Source organism: Necator americanus, chromosome II (genome assembly GCF_031761385.1).
Source record: "Necator americanus strain Aroian chromosome II, whole genome shotgun sequence".
NCBI lineage: Eukaryota > Metazoa > Nematoda > Chromadorea > Rhabditida > Ancylostomatidae > Necator > Necator americanus.
Genome location: NC_087372.1, coordinates 19281167 through 19302946, shown reverse-complemented (window position 1 = coordinate 19302946; position 21780 = coordinate 19281167). Strand labels below are relative to the sequence as shown.

General features: G+C 41.7%; 2 protein-coding genes across 3 annotated transcripts; both read left to right on the top strand.

The window, feature by feature from the left end:
- Nucleotides 1-1453: 1453 nt before the first annotated feature.
- On the top strand, nt 1454-3824 carry RB195_018473 (uncharacterized protein; the record flags this gene model as incomplete). Of its 2 annotated transcripts, XM_064185935.1 has the most annotated exons (5): nt 1454-1498; nt 2927-3018; nt 3335-3456; nt 3514-3614; nt 3678-3824. In XM_064185935.1, the coding sequence occupies 5 exons, from the start codon at nt 1454-1456 to the stop codon at nt 3822-3824; spliced, it is 507 nt and encodes a 168-aa protein (XP_064041816.1). The 2 variants fall into 2 exon arrangements, with proteins under 2 accessions (XP_064041816.1, XP_064041817.1); XM_064185936.1 differs by lacking the exon at nt 1454-1498 and having other exon boundaries at nt 2948-3018.
- A 3390-nt stretch (nt 3825-7214) lies between these two features.
- RB195_018472 (uncharacterized protein) lies at nt 7215-21678 on the top strand (the record flags this gene model as incomplete). Its single annotated transcript, XM_013442575.2, has 11 exons — nt 7215-7319; nt 9938-10060; nt 10115-10236; nt 10291-10393; nt 16689-16860; nt 16924-17070; nt 17367-17554; nt 17611-17733; nt 17788-17940; nt 18006-18113; nt 21535-21678. 11 exons carry the CDS (start codon nt 7215-7217, stop codon nt 21676-21678), a joined length of 1488 nt encoding a protein of 495 aa, XP_013298029.2.
- Between the last annotated feature and the right edge of the window lie 102 nt (nt 21679-21780).

Here is a 21780-nt window from a genome sequence, read left to right as displayed (position 1 = left end):
AATCCATTTAATATAGCTCAAATAAACGGCAAAAGTTGTCTCGTCACACGATCACACGTCCGGTACGCTTCACTGGCTCAAACCGTGAGAAATCATATCCACTATTTAAAGTCCGCATGAGAGTAAACCATACTTGAATAAATGTGATGCATTGTAAAAGATGCGATATAAATTGTGAAGGTAATGAAATGGAAAATGAATAGTTCAAAATGTACGTAACCACCTAAAAATTTCGACCCATCTAAAAAAACTAACACATTCACAACTATAAAATCAAGTCAAACCATATGAGCTTTTGTATGGTTATATTATATAAACGAAATATAAAATACAAAGGTGACTTCGCATTAACTACTAAGAGAGACAGTAAGAAGTCTATTCCCAATTTTCTCGTAGGTTGCACATTGCTGCGCTCTCCTCCATTACGGTCAGTTTAATATACTGAAGATCCGCCTATTTGCTAAGATAGCTAATGCGTGCTTTGGTGGGAGCCCCAGCGACAAATGTTTTTGGTGTTATTGAGTGGTACAGTGCAGTTCTATTAAAATGGTCCTGGATTGATCCCTGGCAAGGGAAAGGTATTTTCATTCAAAAGAGTGATGTGGGCATATTTCTCATTCAACAATGATGGCTGTTCATGTAATCACTCAAAAACTCTCTGATGGCGGATTTTTTAATAGTATAACAGTAAGATTGCAACGAGGACGAGTGCAAAAATCGGGATTTTCGGCTGCGCATCAAAATATGTGTGACTTCGAACAAAGTCCAATAACTCAGCTCATACCTTATTAAAACTTACTCAGTTTGATGCTGCAGGGAAATATTTTCTTACTAGGGTCTTGTTTTACTTTCTTCACTTCCTTCTCCTCTTCTCAAAAGGTAGTTGAGGAAAAACGTTGGGGAATTTCTCAAAACTCCCAACTTTATCTCAGTTAACTTTCAAGAAAAAAGAGCAGAAAAACCTCAACTAACTCAAAAAAAGGTAGTTGAATTATTTTACGGCGCAATTTTTCCCATGTAAACACATAGTCGTTTTTCTAGGTTTTTTTTTTATGGTACCAAGTTATAGATGTTAATTTCGCACCTGCAAAATCCGTACCAGTCCTCTACTCATTACCAATCAGGCTCAGTGTTCATAGCTAGAATCACCTCCAAATAGACCCTAAATGCTTTATTTCATTTTTATTTATCTACATTAATTTTATTTATTGTTCATTATATTATTTATCCGTTGATTTTAATTAATTCTTTAAAACTTTGTATTCTTCTGTTTTATATTCTTGTATTTACTTTTTAATTGCTACATGATTAAATATAATAGGGAGAATGAGAGGAAGAAAGGGAGTTGAAGAATTAGAGGAAAGAAAAATGCAAAATTCAAATTTTATTCAAAAATTCAAGAAAAATGCAGCTTTTTCACAGTTCCTCATGTCCTTTCACCTTGTTTAGTTTCATGGCATTCTTGGCTGAATATAACCATCGATGCGGTACATGCACTGTATGTAAAAATCGTCGCTATGGTCGTTCCCATTTTGGTAGAGTAGATCACCTTTGTGACATTGTTCTTAACAGCACTTTTGTTAGTTACAGTTTTGTTAGTTACACTTTTGAAGTCACGAGGATACCCTTTTTTACTGTATCGAGCGGAATAAAGTTTGGAGGGAATGGGCGGTGTTGCGCAATCGGTAAGAGGTTCTGCAGTGGCTGCTGCATGATCCTTCGAAGGTTCGATTCTGCGCAACTGCCAGAGCTTTTCATCCCTCCATCGAAAAATTAGTTCCAAACTTGTCTGCAGGGATAAAAACAGTGACTTGATACATCGGGTGACCCCCGCATGTCATTGTACAGGCTAGTTACGATTCGTTAACCTCAAAAGATTCTTAATTGAAGTGAACGCGGTGGCGCATCCCAAGCGGATTCATTGACGTCAGACACCTTATCCACTTTTATCGAGCGGAACAGTCCACGATCTGTTTCAGACCTTTGTTCCATGGTGAGTAACTGAGCACACGAGTGATGGGCACGTCATGGAGTGAATAGAGTGGAACGTATTTGCTGAAGTTGACATTAGCTGCCTTCCGTGCATATCACAGTACCTTTCAACCCCCCTTTTTATTCCTTTTTCTCTCCTAGTTTGTTTCCCTTTTCTCATGTAATAGTGCGTGATTACTATTGCTATTTTAGCGAACTCCTGCACGTTAATCTTGCTTGAGTTCTTACTAGGGTGCCTCTGTTTCTATTTGTAGAGACTGGATGTTCCATTTTTCGTGTGATTGTGCACCATTAGGATTCACACCTACTACGCCTATACCCACACGGAAAAGTATAGGTCAAGCTGGCACAGCAAGAATTCTGGGTCAGCCACTTGAATCGGCACCTGATTTTTAACAGGTACTTGGAGTAGTAATGCACAATCTTGGGAAGTCGTTTATTATCCTTGCTTAATCCTTCTCCGTTGTATTGGAGGCGTCCCCATCCACCTGGGACTCCAGATCTTAGGTGCCTTAACTAGTAACATAGCTCGCACAGCGGCTCGTAAATGAATGATAGGGATGAAAATGAAAGCTGCTCTCATTGTAACAATAACGACATTAGTTTATAGTGGAGTCGTCTTTCGTTTTCAAAATTCAAAAGTCAGAATTGCAAAGTTGGTTCTTTATAACTGCTCAAGATAAACTTAGATATTTTTGTTTGCAATGTTTCCTTTAAATTTCAAATGCAGGCATTTTTTCTTCTCGAGTTCATAACAATTCGACTCCCTAGAATGCCACCACCGATCGCTACAAAAGTTGAACGATGTCTTTATTACTTTTATCTTTCAAATTAGTGCTACTTTATCCGGAATTGTTCTCTGAAAGCTGATTGTTCTCTGAAAATTCTGAAAGAATCATAGTTTTGACTCCTCATTTGTTGTCAATTGTTTTAGAGCACATGCTCGTCTGCTCAGATGACTTCGACGACGCCTTCAACGATGCCAACATTTGTAGGTCCAGAGAGCCGCCATGGGAGGCCTCGAAAGTTTGTTTTTGCTGGATGGTGTTTTCTTCTTTCTCATATTTCATTCATCTTCCTTTCTGTTTATTGATCTTATTGCAAATAAAGTGGATAATGCTAGCGCCTTCATATAAACTTTTTTTCGCTACAACTTACATTTCCGTGAGAGCTTCAAATGAAAGAAGTGCGACATGCACGAGGCGTAGTATTCTCAAAAATGTGGTCGTCCATCTTGTGGTGTGTCATTGCTTCAGCAACTCTCCCAATGAACCATTGTCATATTTGGTGTTCTTGTCGAGAAAGTCGTTAACATATGTGAGCTTCAATCCCCTAAATTTAGACTAACATCACGAGTGCAGGAAATGTTCAAAGAAGCAGTCCAGCGTCAGCGGCATCATCACTACCAGAGAGCCACAGACATCGTGCATGTGAATGACGTTAACACTGAAGATGACGAAGAAAGTAAGTGGGATACCTTTCAAAACATGGTTGTATATACTATATAACGTGCATCTTCAGTATCTGAAGAAGATGAGGATGAATCAGACGATTTGAGGCGGAAGTGGTGTTTCTGTAACGAAAAAAGCTATGGAGATATGGTCGCTTGCGACAACAAGACGGTTGAGTATTTTGGCTTTTATTTCCTAGCGTGCTTTCGTGATTTTAATTTCCATTCTCTGCAGTGTCCCTACCAGTGGTTTCACTATCCTTGTGTTAACGTTTCTTCAACCCCGAAAGGGCGTTGGTATTGCCCACACTGCACTGAGGAACGATCGAGTCGCACTGAAACGGGGGACTTCACTCCTGCACCCACGACTGCCGTGCTTTAATTTCAATTTTCCCAGTACACTTGGTAGTTGCACGTGTAATGAATCTTTATCTCTCCTCCGAAATCAACTTTAAATCTATTCCCATTTTTTTAGTTCCAGTTGATCTCTATTGTCTTAAGGTTTTAGAGGATCATTTTAAGCTATTTCTATAATAGCTTTGCAGTTTCGTGGTGCATCTATGTTTGTATTCTTTGTTTCTTCATCCAGAGGACATCCCTATATTGCACTTTTCATCTTTATTCCTCCCGAAACATGAACATGTTACACCCGTAGCCAGTTGCGGATTTTTTTAAACGATCTTCGAATGTTTTGTCCATCAAAAATTTCAGCACATTCGTCTTTTTAATAGCTAGACTATCTTCATTGGTGAATGAATTTTTATGCTATTTTCGCAGTTCTCTATGAGAATAATTTCCTCCTTTTCTTTCAGTAATATTTGAGACTTCTTATATATTTGTTACTATATTTTATGTTTGCTGTGAGAGTTGCAATATGATTTGCGCTAGTTTCTTATCGTAGATTTTTTTTTTGTACTGAGATCACCTTTTTTATTGAATTTTCAGTGATTTATGTTTCATTCGTTAATGTTGCATTGGATATTGTCACTTTAGCACACGCTTCACTAGATCATTGTGAGATCGATCTATTACTGAATAGTACATATACTATCGCCTTTGTATAGGTTCCGTCCAATCGATATCAATTCTCGACACTGCCTGTCGTATCTTTGATTAACGGCCACCCCACGTTTATGGGAAGTATGCTACACCGCTGTCCGCGTAACCATAGTCTCCTTGGGTTTGATCGCCAGTGTTTTTCTTTCTGAATGATCTTTTTGAACCCTGACGGTAGTATTCAGCCGCAGCCGTTGATATTTCACTAATTTCAGTGTCATAGAGTTTGTATTTTACATATGATGTTTTCTTTACATTTGTTACAATATGCAAGGAGTTTGAAACAACCGGGAGAAAGCATAGTAATACCCAAGAATTCATTCCGTTTGTCATCGTTCAAATTCCGGCGTATCTTACAGGAAAGCTAATTTTTGAATAAAGAAGGTGTTACTTTTCCGCATGATCCCTGCTGTCTCATTTTTATAGATTTCAGCAGTTTTTTTTTCAAAATTTAAATTCGAAAAGTAGTGATAAACTTTCAAAGTGTGCACTTATATTCCTGTCCCTGTCTTGGGAAACCGTGGAACAATTTCTGCAAACCTCATGCTAAATTAGTTGCGACTTTGTTTGGCTTATTTCTACTTGTAATTGTGAGACTTTTCCTAGTTTCAAAACATTATTTGCACTTCTAGCATTGCACACGTTAGTATCGTCGGGTAACAATTGCTATATTCATTCTAAACAACAAGATGAGTTTGCATTTGGGCTGCCATTTTGCAGCAGTTCTGTCTGCATTTCTTTCACACTAAAAAATCACGTTTTTGTTACACATTCGCCTGTTCCTTCTTGATCTGAAGTTCCACTTGAAAATCGAAGTTTTTATTCCAATTTTCGAAATGAGCGCTTTTGAATTCTGCTCTCGCTTATTCTCATTGCTGTCAACTCAATGGTTTTTTAAATTGACAAGTGTGAGGTATATCACCGAGATATCATTTTTCGCACTAAAGCCTTTGGACTGGAACCTGATTTTTTGGACTAGTGAACATTTTCACCTAAAGGTTCTACTTCGCTACCCTCGGGTTAGAATTGGTTATGCGCTATTCCAGCGACTGAGTAGATACATCTTCATTCCACGGGGAAAACTAAGCTTAACAACTCCAAACTTGGTGAAGTCCATATCTTTCTGCGAAAATCCTTCGTTTTTTGCTTTCTACTAAGGACTACTTTCTACTAAGACGAAAAAGACTTCCTTGCTCAATAACCGGGAATGCGAGACTTCTTTCAACAGTGCACCTTAGGATTTGGTTTGATTCATTTCATTCGACTACAATAGGCAACATGTTGCAAATAAGATGAAAAGTCGTAGCTGATATTAGGAGCATCGTGTTAGAAATTAGAATATAAGAGGTGCTAAGAAGTACACAACCTTTTTTCGAAAACAGTTGTGATTTGCTAATAATAAAGTCCCCTTCTACTCCATCCAGCATACGATTATTCACAAAACCCCTCCCCACTGCGAAATTTTGGAGGAACAAATCGCGCAGTAACAGTATCGGTGACGCGACCATTTATACCAGTCTGTGTGATGACATTTGAGCAGAAATGAGGAGGAATTCTGAATTTAAAGGCATCACCCCGCGAATCTGGGTGGTACGGATTTAAGGTGGAGTATTCGTACACGGGAATCGTAGATTAAGGAGACGGGGTGATTCCGTTCATTTCTTCCTAATTGTCGCGTCTTGTGGACCGTTTTTTTTTACGCCAATTAGCAAGAAATGGACGGAATCACCCACCTCTCCTTAATCTACGATTCCGTTACGAATACTCAACCTGAAATCCGTACCACCTCAGATTCGTGGGGTAATACCTTTAATCTAAGCTTTGTTCTTAGAGGCTCAGGACCAGTGAAATTTCCCATATTGGAATTTTTCATGTAATGATTAGGTCTAATTGTTGGGAAGTGTCGGAACGAAAACTCGAAAAGCCTATATGAATTCAGAAATCATTAGTAATCAGGCTGATCAGGTTACCCAACGCAACAACTTTTTATACTGCCTCTATCGAGCGAATTCAAAACGTAATGGACAATGAAACATGTTTTGCCTCCAAACTGAGCTATAAAACCAATTGAGGGTGTCCAAATCTACAACGTGAATGTAACTTCTATGGATCGGAGAACTTTCGAAGCCTTTCTCAATTAAGGCGAGGCTCCTTTTTGTTGAGCAGTAACCTCAGGAATGACACGCATCAGAAATCGTCCCAGACATAGGTTTAAATACATTTCTTAAATTTTCTATAGGCTTCTACCTATCTTACCCTTTGAATCCAATGAAATATTCATCCTAAACAACACAACAAAACAGAGTTAAGTACGAAATCTCAATCATCTCAGATTTTGACGACTTGACCCATTTGTGAAGACGCGAGTGCAGTGAAGTCGCTAAATAGAATTGATTAGTTTTTGGACAAACCCAAGCAGTGAAATGGTCGCATCTTTACATGGAAGCGTACACAGAATTTAAAGGAGTATCACTCAAGTGGTGTTAGACATGTTTTGAAAAGTAAGCCTAAGGTCGTTTGGGTGATTCAGAGGCTCTATCTGAAGCCACGTGGAACGAAACAGTGACTCGAATTATCAAAAAGGAAAAGGTGACCAAGAGAATGTATCGCTTTCTTCCGACACTTTACACTTTTACATCATCCTATACTTCAAGAGAAATTAAAATAACTCAGTTCTTCTGTAATGATCTAGCAATATACTCTATCCTTAGGTAAGATGATTTTCATCAGTGACGAATCCATGCTTGACCACCATTGTCCGTGGGACACCTATCACATAGAGGTGCCGGAGAGGCTCGCCACGATTTTGAACATAGCCGGGGTGAGTTTCTGCACGTTTTTGCTTCTCCGATGTGCATTTTGAGAGAATTGAACTGAACACTTTCAGAGATGGTTACATTCAGAACCATTTTTTCATGAACGATTGCCAGCTTTTGAGCGCTCTCTTACCGCTCTCCTTGTTTGGAGTCTTATCGCTATTTGTCAACTAGTTTAATTAGGCACTTTTTTGAACCAGGTTTAATGTCAAAAGTCAGCTATTATGACTTAGATGCCACTGTAAACAAACATTGCTCATCAATTCAGCTTTTCAAAAAAAAAAAAGTTTCGAAAAATACCCTTCAAATGCCCGCATTCGGAAAATATACGTTTTCCTTCAAGATGATTGCCTTTCTACCTCATATTATTTCCTCTACAGATTTTGATTTCATCTTCTTTAACATTTTCTTCTCAAGGGAATGCTGCGTCAACCAGAACAGAGAAAGAAAGATGCTAAAATTTTGGTAGGCAAGACAGTGAGGCAGAACTATTGTATTTCATATCCATCATACCATATTTTTTATCTTCTGCTTAATGGTATAGAAAAAATCTCTGACAGGAAAGGAAGAAAAAACAGAGTTGAAGGCAGCGTACCACGACACATTGACGATGTTCTGATCTTCCCACGAATACATAGGGTTAAGGGTATATGGTAGGGTCAAAACGACATGAAACACATACGCAATTGCGTACGCGGCTTCTCTCGAGGCGCTTCGGTGGAGCGTAGTGGCTAGGAGCGTGGTGAAATTCTTGCTGGCACCACCCATCGCTGCAGTTTGCGACGGCCCCATCTTGGTTCCAGCTGCTGCTTTCACCGCGACATTTCGAGCGCGTACGCAAATGCACCGCAACTACACTCGTGTTTCATGTCGTATTGACTCGACTATAGTTCACGAGTGATGGGGAACGGTAAAGTGGGTCCCGGCGGATTCTTCGCGAACGCCTCCGATACATAACGTGTCCAGTGGATATATACGCGATACGCGAACATACCTCGACGAGGTCACGTTTCAGTCATTCATGAAGACGCCTTAGATGTTCTTCTAGCCACAGAGACGCAGAAAACTGCGTATTCACAAGGAAATATGGAAAGAAAAGTGGTATGAGCTGTCGAAATTAGCGAATAGGTCAAAGAATAATAGTGCAAGATAGAAGTACATGAGATTTTGTATGGTGTTCTAATAAAAAAAGGGAGTGAGTTTGTCTTTATATCACCTTCAGAAAGCCTAGAAATCTTACCAAATTTGAACTCTTTTTCTTTCTGTAATTTCCAAGAAGTCAGAGATACAGAAGGTCCCTCTGTCCAGAAATAAATTATGCTATAAAAAAAGCTTGGGAGTTGCAGGATAACGATAATTCTCGTTACCGTTACTTTTAAAAGCTGGAATGTTCCGTTTTAACGAAGATTTTTATGCACGTAATTTGAAGCTATTAGATACATCCTTATCTCATAGTTCACGTGAGGATTTCTCTTGCGTCTGGTACGATTACAAAATTGAGATCACCTCACGTCACAAAATTGCAGTGAATGTGTCTGATTCTCCAAAACAATCTAGTAAATAGTGAATTATATCCTAGCCGGTGATGCAGCGTGATTAGCGGTTGCTAAGCAGAGTCAGCTATTTAGGTGCCAACGAAAGTGAATCTCTTCAGCCGGGACCCTCTTTACACGCACCTCATTCCACAAAAGTGCAAGATCGCATATACGGGTAGACTAGCTTCTGCTGCTTTTTTTGATTTGTCTTGGATGCATTAGGAACGTTCGAGGATAAACCGAGTTCCTTACGTTCAATCACACGTAATGAGTTGCCCCGGAATCAAATAAGCTGTTTCACACGACTTTTCCTGGATTACCAGGGGAGATCGAATGTGATCACTCGTGGGTGCGTTTCCTTTTACAAACGTTCCTAATGCATCTAAGACAAGTCAAAAAAGCAGCAGAAGCCAGCCTACCCATATATGCGATCTTGCACTTTTCTGGAAGGTGAATTGAGCGTGATCACGCTCATATTCGTAAACTATGTACACTTCTACCGTATTCATTCGAGGAGAGACTCTAACATCGCCAAATTTCTGATATGTTGTCCTCAATTCTTAGAAACGTATCGAAATTCGTCTCGACCGCAGCATTTAGTAAAGATACCCTGTCTAAATTTACTAGATGATTATAAATAGCGTTCTATAGTTGTTAACCCTGGCTAGATAATTTTGAAAATGCAGAAACAACAGCAAAACAACAAAAATAACATGAAAACATTGCACATTTTTGCACAATTCGTCAAATTCACCATGAGACGTTCTCTCCCGAGGGCTAGGTAAAAAGTGTTCTATTGCCGTATTTGCTCTAACAAATAGAAATAGTTAATGTTGCAGTGCTTAGCTTGAACACTATTTTTGCAATTAACAGTGAGTCCATGGAGTCCTTGACAACAAGTTTAGGTGCATTAAAAACGTTGTCGTTGTGATATTGTTGGAAAAGGACGTGTCTGCATATTTTTAAGAGGTATTTTTCAATAGTTTCCAAAATTCGAAAGTCTGAGATTTCCATGAAAAATATGGAAAGGAATACAAGTAGTATGCAGTGTGTTACGAATACCATGTTCTATTTGCTCTATTGTTCAGCAACCAACTGTTTCGACAAGGATGCAGAAGCTAAAATCTCGCCCTGCTACTGAAAAGGAATTAGAAATGGTCCACACAACGCAATATATATCAGAGATAAAGCGAACCAAAGAAATGAATGAGGTCTAAGTTCTTAACAGCGATTATCTAAAACGGTTGAAAATCTGCCGATTGTAGGAGGACTTGGAAAGATTTTCATCCAACTATGAGGATATATATGTGAATAGACAGACGTTCGATGCCGCTTTGATGGCAGCTGGATGCGTATTCAATCTGGTGGATGCCGTTAGCAAAACAGGGTGAGGCTTTCCTCATTGCATATCCTAAACAAGTGAAAAGCTTCCAAATTTCAGCACACCGGGATTTGCAGCAGTCCGCCCACCTGGCCATCACGCTTTTCCTGATAGAGGCTGCGGCTTTTGTATATTTAATAACGTTGCACTTGCTGCAAAGCACGTGAGTCACTCAGCCACTAAATACTAAAACTACAGCAAAACGAGAAATAAAACAAAAGAGAAAAAACCAACAAGAAAAAATGGAATGAGCTGAAATGCAGGAAATATCATCTACTAACAGAGGCGGAGCAAAAAAACACCATTATGATCATGTATTATAGCGGGTTTATTCTGTCACGTGTGTGTGTCAGTCACGAAATTCCAGGAACAGAGGGAGATGGGTCCCCCGGTGCGCTTACAACACAAAGCTATAAAATGGGGTGCGGCAGATCCTACGGCGTGGAATTGGTGCGCCGCGGTGTCGTAGTATCGCATCGTATGTGAGTGTGTGTATATGTATGTGTTTACGTATGTGTATCTGTATGTTTGTGTGTCGATGCAAGCGTACGTGCGCTGTGAGTACAGATCGTCATCCTAGTCCTTTTCCGTTGAGGTAGCCCACATGACCTTTGGAACCCCGTCCTTCCTGAGGCTGCCGTACCAGGCTTTCCTTTCTAGTCAGTAGACTCCTTATTGCTGTGTCGTGCGTTTACTAGTATCCGTCTAATGACGGACAGGTTGCGGGTCTGGGCCCACGGGTTTGTGGGGGAAAGTTGCGTCCTTCTGAAGTGGACAAATTGAGTTTGCTTGCTGAAGGCGTCTCCAAACTGCTTCCCTTGCTCCTCCCTGTCAGTTGATGTGCAGGCCGTGGCCAGCCCCCACGTGCGGGATACAAGGATGTTATGAGTTAATACCGCTGCAGCAGAAACAACGGGAGAGGTGGACCGTGGTAGGTATTCCGCAAGAAAGGAAAAAATGGAGAACGGTAAAGAGGGTCCCGGCGGATTTTCCGCAAATGCCTTCCAGACATTACGTGTCCAGTGGATATGTTCGGGGATACACGAACATATCTCGATGAGGTCACGCTCTAGTCGTTCATGGTGGCGCAGACAACCGTCTTAGAAGCTCTTTTAGCCATAAAGACGCAAAGAACTACACACTTACAAGAAATATCTAAAATGAGAAGAGAATGGGTGCGAGTTTTTTCATATTTGAAGCTATTAGATGCATCCTTCTCTTATGTTTCACTTCTCTTTACTTCTCTTTACTCTAGAAAGATTACAAATTTGAGGTCATCTCACATCACAAGTTTCCAGTGGAAGTGTATGATCCTCCAAAACTCTTAAGTAGCTCATAAATTATATCCTAGCCGGTGATCCAGCGTATGAATAGCGATAGGTAAGCGGAGTCAGCTACGAAAGTAAACCTCTTCCTCGCATCAGCGGTAATTGCTCTGCCGAGGCATGATCGAGGCATGATCAAGGCATGGTCGAAAATCTGCCGGGACCCTCTTTACCCTCTCTTTACCCGCACCCGGAAAAAACGGGGTGAGAATCCGTGCTTTGTTTCCTTTACAGCTCATTTCGCCATTAGATCTGGTCATTAATCGGTAATGAAGGCCTTCAAAATCCATTAGAAGTAGGAACTGTTCTGTAAGTAGCAGAAATGAAGCTTTGTTCGACACCATCTTAGTAACCCTTCAGTAATTACATCAAGTAAAGAGAAACAAGGAGTTTGTAAGATTAGCCATGAAAAATTAAAAGCTTTCTGAACAACAGAAGTCAATTGGAGACAAACCCCACATCAAGTATTTTGCTTGCAGATTTTATGGAAATCTCTATTTGGCAACTTATAGTGGTCTATTCTGTAGCTGATGTATGACTCTTCAAGCCCGGAACATCTCACGTACAGCTGCTCTGTGGAAGTACATCCGGACAACTTAGCTATACAGTAGAACCCAAATGACTTACCTTGTGACAACTGCATAAGGTTTTACGCTAAAAATGGTATGGTGCGGAACTTTTTCAGCACCACAACCCGACTGTAGGTAGCAACGGTCCAACTCCAACGCGGGCGTAATCTGCGCAATTGCACCACAAAACAAGTTTCGATTCGACCATATCTATGGATACCAGAATCCTCATAGTAGCCTGTGGTTCATGAGTATGCAACCATTTTTTCACTTTTTTAACATTTCATTTACATCGAATTTAATGTTCTTAGGGCGCAATTGTTTGTAAGCCATACTTTGTAATTTGTGGCAGCACCTAATTCAGGTACTTGTATTACTTTTTAAGAAATCTCGTTGAACTGGTTTGATACATCTCGTATTCACAAATCGAGCGATCTCCAGACTCAATGGCAAAAGGCAAAACGAAGCGAGTTATGGAGAAAAAGAAGAAAACAAAAACATGCGCGTTGACGTTTTTTCTTTTCTCTCGTGTGACTGTCGTGGTTACTACGGTGAAAATTACACATTATTATTTCTATGCGCATTTTAAACCTATGTTTCATTACGGCACTGTATATTCACGTCAAAGCGACTTGAAACTCGGTAATTTGTGTAAATGGCTGCAGTGAAGCGATGGTGTGGAGCGTACTGGTGAGTGTGGAGGATCGAGAGGGTATCCCACTAATCGCTGCAGTCGGGCGTGGTCCCATCTCGATCCCAACCGCTAACTTCATCGCGCCGCTTACACAAGTGCATCGAAGTTCTTTTTGAGCCGGATATGGTATGACCTCGCTTCTCTCAATCCCTCAGGCCACATCGTAGCATAAAATCATACAGAGTCATAAATTTAAGTGTTTATGTATCCGATTACCAGGGAAGATAAAGTAACACAGTTACACAGTTACTCTACCTACCCTGGTAATTAGGCACAGATGAAAAGTCTTTTTCATAAACCTTTCTCTGACAAATCTAGAGCAAGTTTCCCACCTTGCGTTTCCATGGAGATAACTATTTGAAAACAGCGAGCGCTAATCAAACGATGAAGCAGACACTTTGAATACCATCGAGAAGATATCAACGCATCAGAAGGTGTCTTTGCTATCTGCATCTATTGAAGTGCTAAAAGTTATAGCAATGGTGTGTGGTTGACGGATTGGCTATTGGTTTCATTTACCATATGGGTAATAAAAGTGGATAAAGGATAAAGTGCCTGGCGTTAATCAATCCGCTTGAGATGCGCCACAACGTTCACTTCAATTCAGAATCGTATGAGGTTTACGAACGTGTAACTGGCCTATACAATGACTTACCGGAGCTAGCCGATTGTTTTGTCTGTGTCAGAAGTCAATTCAGTGTTTTTATCCTCCCAGACAAGTTTGGTGCCAATTAATCGACCCCGGAGGGATGAAAGGATTGGTGAGCGCTAGGGCGGATTCGAACCTCTGATCGACCGTGTAAACAGCGAAACCTCTTCCCCACTGCGCTACACCTGCCCCGATGAGTAATACTTACTTAGATACTTAGATGGCCCATCTTCACTGACGTGCGGGGCCAGCATCTCTTCCATTCGTTTCGTTCTCTCGCCATTGTCATCCAAGATGTTCTCAGGTTTCGTGAGTGACATCGACGAGGTCTTTGAGCCGTTCGGCGGCCTCCCTCGAAGGCGTTTAGCATCTCTTGGGATCCACTCTAGCGTTCTTGTAGTCCATCTATCGTCGATTCTTCTCATAGCGGCCCACCTATGTCGCGAAGACGGGATATTCCTCTTAAGTCAGAACTGCAAAGACCGGCTGGGTGTTGTGTGTGCCAGCTAAACTTCAGAAGATGTCTCTCAAGGGCTCTTGGGGTAATAAATAGTTTCCTAGACGTGGCAGCGGTGTCTGCCCACGTCTCCGCTGCGTAACAGAGCGCTGGAAGAACTGTCGAGTCGAACAGATGAGCAGGAAGATCTTGGTTCATCAGGTGGTCCGCAGCTTCCCTGAAAGGTGAACCCTGAATACTGCCCACACTGCTCTGATCCTTCTATTCAGTTCTTCCTTCAAGTCGTTTTCCATATTCATTGAACGTCCGAGGTATAAGTATGGCGAAGTTTCCACGATTTAGGAGCCTTCAAGTTGTACTTCTCCATTCTCTCAGTAGATCTTCTTCAAGAACTGTGTCTTCTTTCTGTTTTTCACAGTTCTATTCTCTTCCCTGCTTCGTTCAGGTCCTTGAGCATCGTTTCTGCTTCACTGGTACTTCTCGAAAAGAGAACGATGTCGTCCGCAAAACGAGGGTTGTAGAGGAATATTCCATCAATACGTATGCCCCTTTCTTCCCAGGAAAGTGATTTCATTATTCATTGTAATGTAGCCGTGAACACCTTCGGCGATATAGTATTGCCTTGTCGTACCCCCTTTCCAATGAGCATGGTGAGGAGGTGGTGGAAAAGCTGTATCCTAGTCGTGCATCGATCGTAGCAATTGGCTAATGTCCTCACATACGACGCGTCCACACTTTGATCGACCAGCGCTTACAGTATTGTATTCGTTTCTACGCTGTCAAAGGCTTTCTAATAGTCGACGAAGGTTAGAACAAGAAGCAAGCATTCTCGGCCAACCTCTATGACCCTCGACACGGTCTGGATGTGATCCAAGCAGCTGAACCCCTGACGAAATCTCTTGATAGACTCGTATTTCCTAAGGGAGAATCCGTGGTGGAGCTTCACCAGTGGGGATGATCGGGCTTGACACAGGAGTTGATGAACGGAGAAGGTTCGAGTAGAACCTCTTTGTAATGATTTCCATTTCACGAAGAGAAGATGTGCGAGTCCCCGTATTCGCTCAGCTAGGCTGCTAGCGGAATATTATATTCGCGGAGATCCCTGCGGCACTTATTTAGACTGGTTCTTCTTTGTGCTGCTTCCAGTATCTTCTTCATTTCAAAAGATCCTTCTGCAACGCTTTTCTGCAGCTAGTGTTTGCTACTGACCGCTCAATGTGAGATGCATTCGGATCAAACCTCAAAGCTCTTCTTCTTTCCAACAATTCCTTGGTGATCTTTGAAATTGGATCCAAGTTTGTCGTGTGCGGCTTTGAGGCACGTTCAGCACAAGCTCGTAATCCTCTGAGCAGCATCTCGTAGTCCACGTTTGGGTCCTCCTCGATGTGCCAGTCACGTTGAGACAAGGAGTGCTCGAGTGTGCAGTCGTCGTAGACGACTTTTTTCCTTCGTTGCCGATAGCAAATGTTCTTTTCCATCGTGTGGCTAAGTCGTATTTTGCACGAAGGAGACGGTGATCAGAACCACTACAAAAAAATGGTACTACTGACATGTCAAATAGACACCACCTCCGGTTGGTGAGTATGTGGTCGATCTCCGCACGAGTCGCACCACTTGGCGATTCGCATGTCCACCGCCGATGATCATTCTTCATGAAAGGAGTTCCCATGAAAGAGGCGAGCGGCGGACAACAGCCCGGCGAAACGATTGCCATTTTCATTCCTGATTCATTTCACTCCTAGTCCAAATCTTCCGATTGTGTATTCCTCTTCTTCCCTGCGTCTTCTTGCGTTGAAGTCCCCGACAACGAATTTGTAGAAGGACTTCTCGTTGCGGATCACTTCCTTCGGCTCCTCGTAAAACGCGTTCGGTTCGAATTCATTAGCTGCTGATGTTGGTGAGTAGCAGTTGATGATACTGATGGGTTTTGGCGCAGATGGCGGAGGCGGAGAATGGCCGACGGGGTGAACGGATCTCGTGAGAACTGACAAGATGGACGAAAGATGGGTGCACAACAAAACCAACACCGCCTATATTTCGCGACGGAACCCTCTCTCCACGAATGACGAGTGTACCGTCATTCATCTGTCGTATGTCGCTCCTTTTGCATTTGGTTTGGTTTGCATTTGGTAGAGCAATCACGTGAAATTCGACATGCTCTGAAGCTCCAAGAAGGACATGCAGGTCAGCGTCTGTGGACACTGTCCTCGCGTTGTAAGTATACAGTCTGAGACCGTCTCCATGGCGAGTCGTGCGTCTTTCGCCTTGGTCCAGGATAAGAGACGTCCTGAGCAACCTGAGAGTTGATCGCCTCTCACCGATCGCCATACTGTCCAACGTCTGAGACGGCAGGGCCCAGTGTGTGGGTACTGAGGCAGTGAATATCCTGGAGTGGAAAAAGACTTTTCCTCCAACTAAGCAGCCATGACACGGCGAGCTTAGCTTTCACCACAGGTCCAACTAAGTTGCCATGGCGGTGGTGAATCTTAGCAGTGGTTTACTCTAAGCTAGGCTTCCGATTCCAAGAAGTTGGAATGTCGGATGTGTCGAACTCCTTCTCAGCTTGGGAGACCCTGACGAAGGACGAACCTCTGTTGTGCATCGCAGTTCGACGCCCATAGTCACCTCCACGCCACTATGAGGTGGTAAACCGTTCTGGAGGCCCGATTAGTAATAGCGTTCCAAAATACTGCCACAGTTTCTCAAGAGAACGACTTTAGTAATTATGTTCTTGGTTATTTGAATGGTTACTAGCTCCTTGCAGGCTCTCAAAAATGGGATTTCACGCGTACTGATAGTTGATTGGGACGTACATGCCGGTCAAGGCACGCAGGAGTGCATAAACGGAGATGATCGTATTCTTCTCATTTCCATCCATCGTTTTCAACATGGGCACTTCTGGCCGAATCTTCAACAAAGCGGAGTGAAAACAAAGTGTTGGTGATGTTTCCAGAAGCACAATTCTAAAAATTTAGTGAGATGTTGACTCCTTTTTTTAGTTAAAAACACGGTCAACATACCTCTGAATGATATCGGGATGAGCGACTCTGATTATTTGGCGGTATTTCAGCTGGTTGTTCATCCAATAGTTAACGACTTTAAGCCACATCTCATCCTTGTCTCCTGTGGATTCGATGCTGCACTAGGTGACCTTCGTTCCATGGTTGTTGTTTAGTTCACAGAAAATAATCTAGTTCCGACAAAAATTTCATTTGCCTGCCCAGCATCTTAGAATAAAAGATACAGTTTTCCGTTTGAGACCTTGCTTGACGCTCAGATCTGCATGGTGCACTTTTTACATTCTATTGCTAGAACACAATCGAACATAACAATTTTTAGGATACTTCCTAGGGGAATTTCAGTTTAGAGAGAGTAGCGTCTAGTTCCATCAGAAAATCAGTTACCTTAAATCTGATTCTAATTTCACTGTGTCGTTTTCCAGGTGATCCAGAAGGTGAGATGAAATTGACCCCCGCGGGTTACGCAACTCTCACGCATCAGTTGATGACATGGAGGATACCTTTAGCCATGGTTCTAGAAGGAGGATATTTCATGGATTCTGTCGCGGCGGACTTCGAGTGGGTAGTGCGAGCACTTACTGGGGAAGAAATCCCTCGAGTGCAGTTCGAGGTTGGATTTCCGTTCTTCAAGGGCTAGATGCATCATTGCCAAGGTCTGCCTTTCAGAAGATAAATGCAGCCCTTCCTCTGGTTATTAACAACATTCACAAGGAATACGGTTCCACCTATCCAACGCTTACCATGATCAGAGAACTTAAGCACTGCCTTGAACCAGACGTTGAGAAAGATGTGAACATTTTGAAATCTAGTGCAAAATTTCACACTTTATTCTATGTGTTTTAGAGTGGTACGGCAGAATACGAAAGTACAAAAGACTTCAGTATACCATTTCCCACACGTGGTGTTTATAGGAAAAGGGAAGAGCACATTATTTTGTGGTTCAGAGAAAAGCTTCGCGAAATCACTTCCACGTATCAAGAGCTCAAATCTTACAAGGTAGGTTCATATCATAAATGAAGGTTTCCTTCAAAACTTTGTGATTTTGCAATGGTTACACTTAGGACGTGCACTATACACTCATTGAAGATCGGCCGTTTTCATATATCAAGTCAGGAAGTAGCATCATGTTGCAAGTCAGCAGTAAGGCGAAAGGAGCCGCTCATCTTCTAGTTAGTCACACAGCCGAATTCGCCAGTTTCATTGTACAGTCTCGTGTCCTAGTTGTTGTTATATTTCTGGACCGAATCAAGTCTTTTTCCAGTATATATATATATATATATATATATATATATATATATATATATCATGATATATCGAAATGCCGTAATTCGCCGCATCGAAAAAAGCCGCAGTAAATCGCCGCATCGAAATGGTGCGCAATAACTTCGTGTGCATGTCGCAAAAGGTAAATGGGATGTTTCATAGCCGTGGCCACTGCGCGCGTTGCTTTTCTGAGGCATTATACCAACCTGAGGCAAATGTGGAAGAAAAAAGACGAGCAGAGGAGACACAGAGGTGTCTCCTCTGCTCGTCTTTTTTCTTCCACATTTGCCTCAGGTTGGTATAATGCCTTCCTCAGAAAGTGGAAACACGAATGAAAAAGGCTGCTTAAATAGTAGACAACAGTTTATATGATTTGACCAGGAATATTATCTTTATCAGTACAATGATGTTTCTCCCGTCATTTTATGCCAGAACATCATTCTTTGATTATTGTTGCAAGGGAGCAGGAGGAAAACCCAAATTTCGAGTAATGCTTTCAAATTGTGTCTACGTTATATTGGCATCGACGGAGTGTCTGAAGCTGAAGTTTGAATATTCTCCAAATGTAGAGCTGATGCGTTAGAAACAAGACTATGAAATCTTTTGCCTTTATTTATAGTAAAAAAGAAAGAAGAAAACGTTGCTAGAAGAAGAGAATTCTGATTTTACAGAAAATGTCACTACCATTAATTTTTGATTAATTTTAATTAATTGATCAGTGAAGGCGAGCGCAAAGAACACCACAAAAAAAGTCTGAAGTCCGGCTTTAGCCGGACATTCAGACTGGTATACAATAACGAGCTTAGTCCGTGTGTGTGTGTGTTTGTCTGTGTGTCACGAAATTCGAAAAAGGGGGTGCGACGGGTCCACCCGGCGTCGGGTTGGTGCGCTATGGTCATATAGCTATAAAATGGGTTGCGACGGGTCCTGTGGTGTCGGATTGGTGCACCGGCGCCAGATACCCATAGAAAGGATGCGACAGGTCTACCGGCGCCAGATACATGTAGAAGGGCTGCGATGGGTCCAGTCCACAGGAGTTACACTGGCGCGCCGGCGGCAGATACCTATGGAAGGAGGTGCGACAGGTCCACCGGCGTCGAAATAGTGCGCAATAACTTCGTGTGCATGACGCAAAAGATAGATGGTTGCAGCCGTTTCAAAGCCGTGGCCACGGGCGCTTTGCTTTTCACCCTATATGAATCCTCCGTGTTTTCATTTCCTTCTTCTTTCGCCTCAAGTTGATAGCATGCCGCTCTCAGAAAGTGGAAACACGAATGCAAACGGGTGCTTAAATAGTAGCAAAATGTTTATGTGGTCTGACGTGGAACGTTATCTTTATCAGTAAGATGATGTCCTTCACGTCCTTTTATGCCGAAACATCATTCTTTAATAACTGTTTGTAGAAAACAGGAGAAAAACCCATATTTCGCGTGATACCTTTAAATTTTGTCTATAATATGTTGATAAGGAGTGTTTGAAGCTGAAGTTCGAATGTACTCCAAATGTAGAACTGACGTGTTTAGAAAGAAGACTATGAAATATTTCGCTTATAGTTATAATATAAAAAGGAAGAAAGATTGTTGGAGTCCAATTTCATAGAACTAATAACACTAATATTAATTTTCGTTGATTAGTGAAGGCGAGCGAAGCAAACAACACAGAAAGTCTGAAGTTTTCGCTTTAGCCGGACGCTCAGACTGGTATATATATATATATATATATATATATATATATATATATATATATATATATATAAATTCGGAAATACAAAAGGTAAATTATCTTCGAAATTCCTCGACAACCACAAGAAGATATGTTCGAAATGTCTGGGGAACGGCAAAGAGGGCCCTACGGATTCTCCGCGGATGTCTCCGAGACATTATGTGTCCAGTGAATGTGCCCGAGGGATACACAAACATATCTCGACGAGGTCATATCTCCAGTTGTTCATGGTGGCGAAGACAACCGTCTTAGATGCTCTTTTAGCCATAGAGACGCAAAGAACTACACAGTTATAAGAAATATCTAAAAAAGAAGAGGACGGGAGCGAGTTTTGTCTGGATCTTAATGTAAAAAAGAAGAAAACGGGAGCTTTTTTTCATATTTGTAGCTATTAGATGCATCCTTCTCTTATGTGGTTACTTCTCTTGGCTCTAGAAAGATTACAAATTCGAGATAATCTCACATCACAAGTTTCCTGTGGATGTGTGTGATCCTCCAAAACTATTAATTAGCTCGTGTATCCTAGCTGGTGATCCAACGTATGAACAGCGATAGGTAAGCGGAGTCAGCTATTTAGGTAGCAACGAAGGTAAATTTCTTTCTCGCACCAGCGCTAATTGCTCTGCTGGGGCATGATGGGGCAAGCGCGAAAAGATGCCGGGGGCCTCTTTACACGCACTCGAATGCTGCCGTTCGAATAACATAGTGTTGCTGCTTCTACTGTATTCGACACACGTACACTCGGCGTCGAACATGTTGTGTATGCTTGACACTCTACGTCCTCAAGAAGCTTGTCCTATCGCTGAGACAATGGTGTCGAATCTTTCTTTTGTTTTTTAAAATACTTTTAGTGCATCCTCTTTTCTGTGTGATAGTGCATGGATAGAATTGCAAAGCTCGAAAATCCCTTTTGTTTTGCTGCTAGAGGTCATCTAGCATTTTAGTTTTCAATGATTGGATTGGAAAGTCTTTTTTCCGAGTAATTCTGCCAGATTATAGTTCGAGGTTATAGTTGTAGCCAACTTCATTTCCACTACCACGGTCCTACCTTGAGAATGTATCTTCAGACTTTAGTTATTAGGGGTTGTACAGTCGGATCAAAATGGCCTGAAACTTGGAGCACTTCCGCAGTAGAGGTAGTGGCTGCGATCGAGTTTATTGATAGGCTTAATCATCTCTTACAGTCCGATTGCAGCAAGTAAGAGTTCCGCCTTGATCGCGATCGACAGGTCCATCGCACCACTCCGAATGCAGTCGCTTACGCAGTTGCACAGTGCTTCAGATCGTTTTGACGTTTCAAGTCGTCCAGCTTATTTCTAACTACACTGTTGCTGGAAGAGTCTACGATGAATTACGTGGAAATCGAATTTTTGGAAGCTAAATACCCCCTGTGGTAGAATTTCCTACTGTTAAAACTACGAAAGATGCAAATCATGTACAATGACATGAGCCAGAAATAAAACTTTTGCAAACTAAAAGACGTAGACGCGCCACAGCAGCAAAACTTTCAGGCTTTGTTGAGAAATCATAACTCTATCCAAATATTATTGGATGAATAGTTTTTTTGGTTTGCTTGTAACTTCTACTAATATTGTCATCTTGCAGATTGCCCAATCCGTAAATCCCTTACTCCGATCAAATGCCCTCGAGAGTCACATTAGTCACCTTGCGATCGAGCGAATAGCGGAACTTCTGCAAAAGATTCGTAACAACTGTGAAAAACCATTGCCATACATCCTATACCTATGACTTCTTCCAAACGTAAATATTTATATGCACGTGAACAAAAATATTTAACTTCAAATCCACTAGATGAGCATAAGATCACGCTTCGCATCGTAACATAACCTG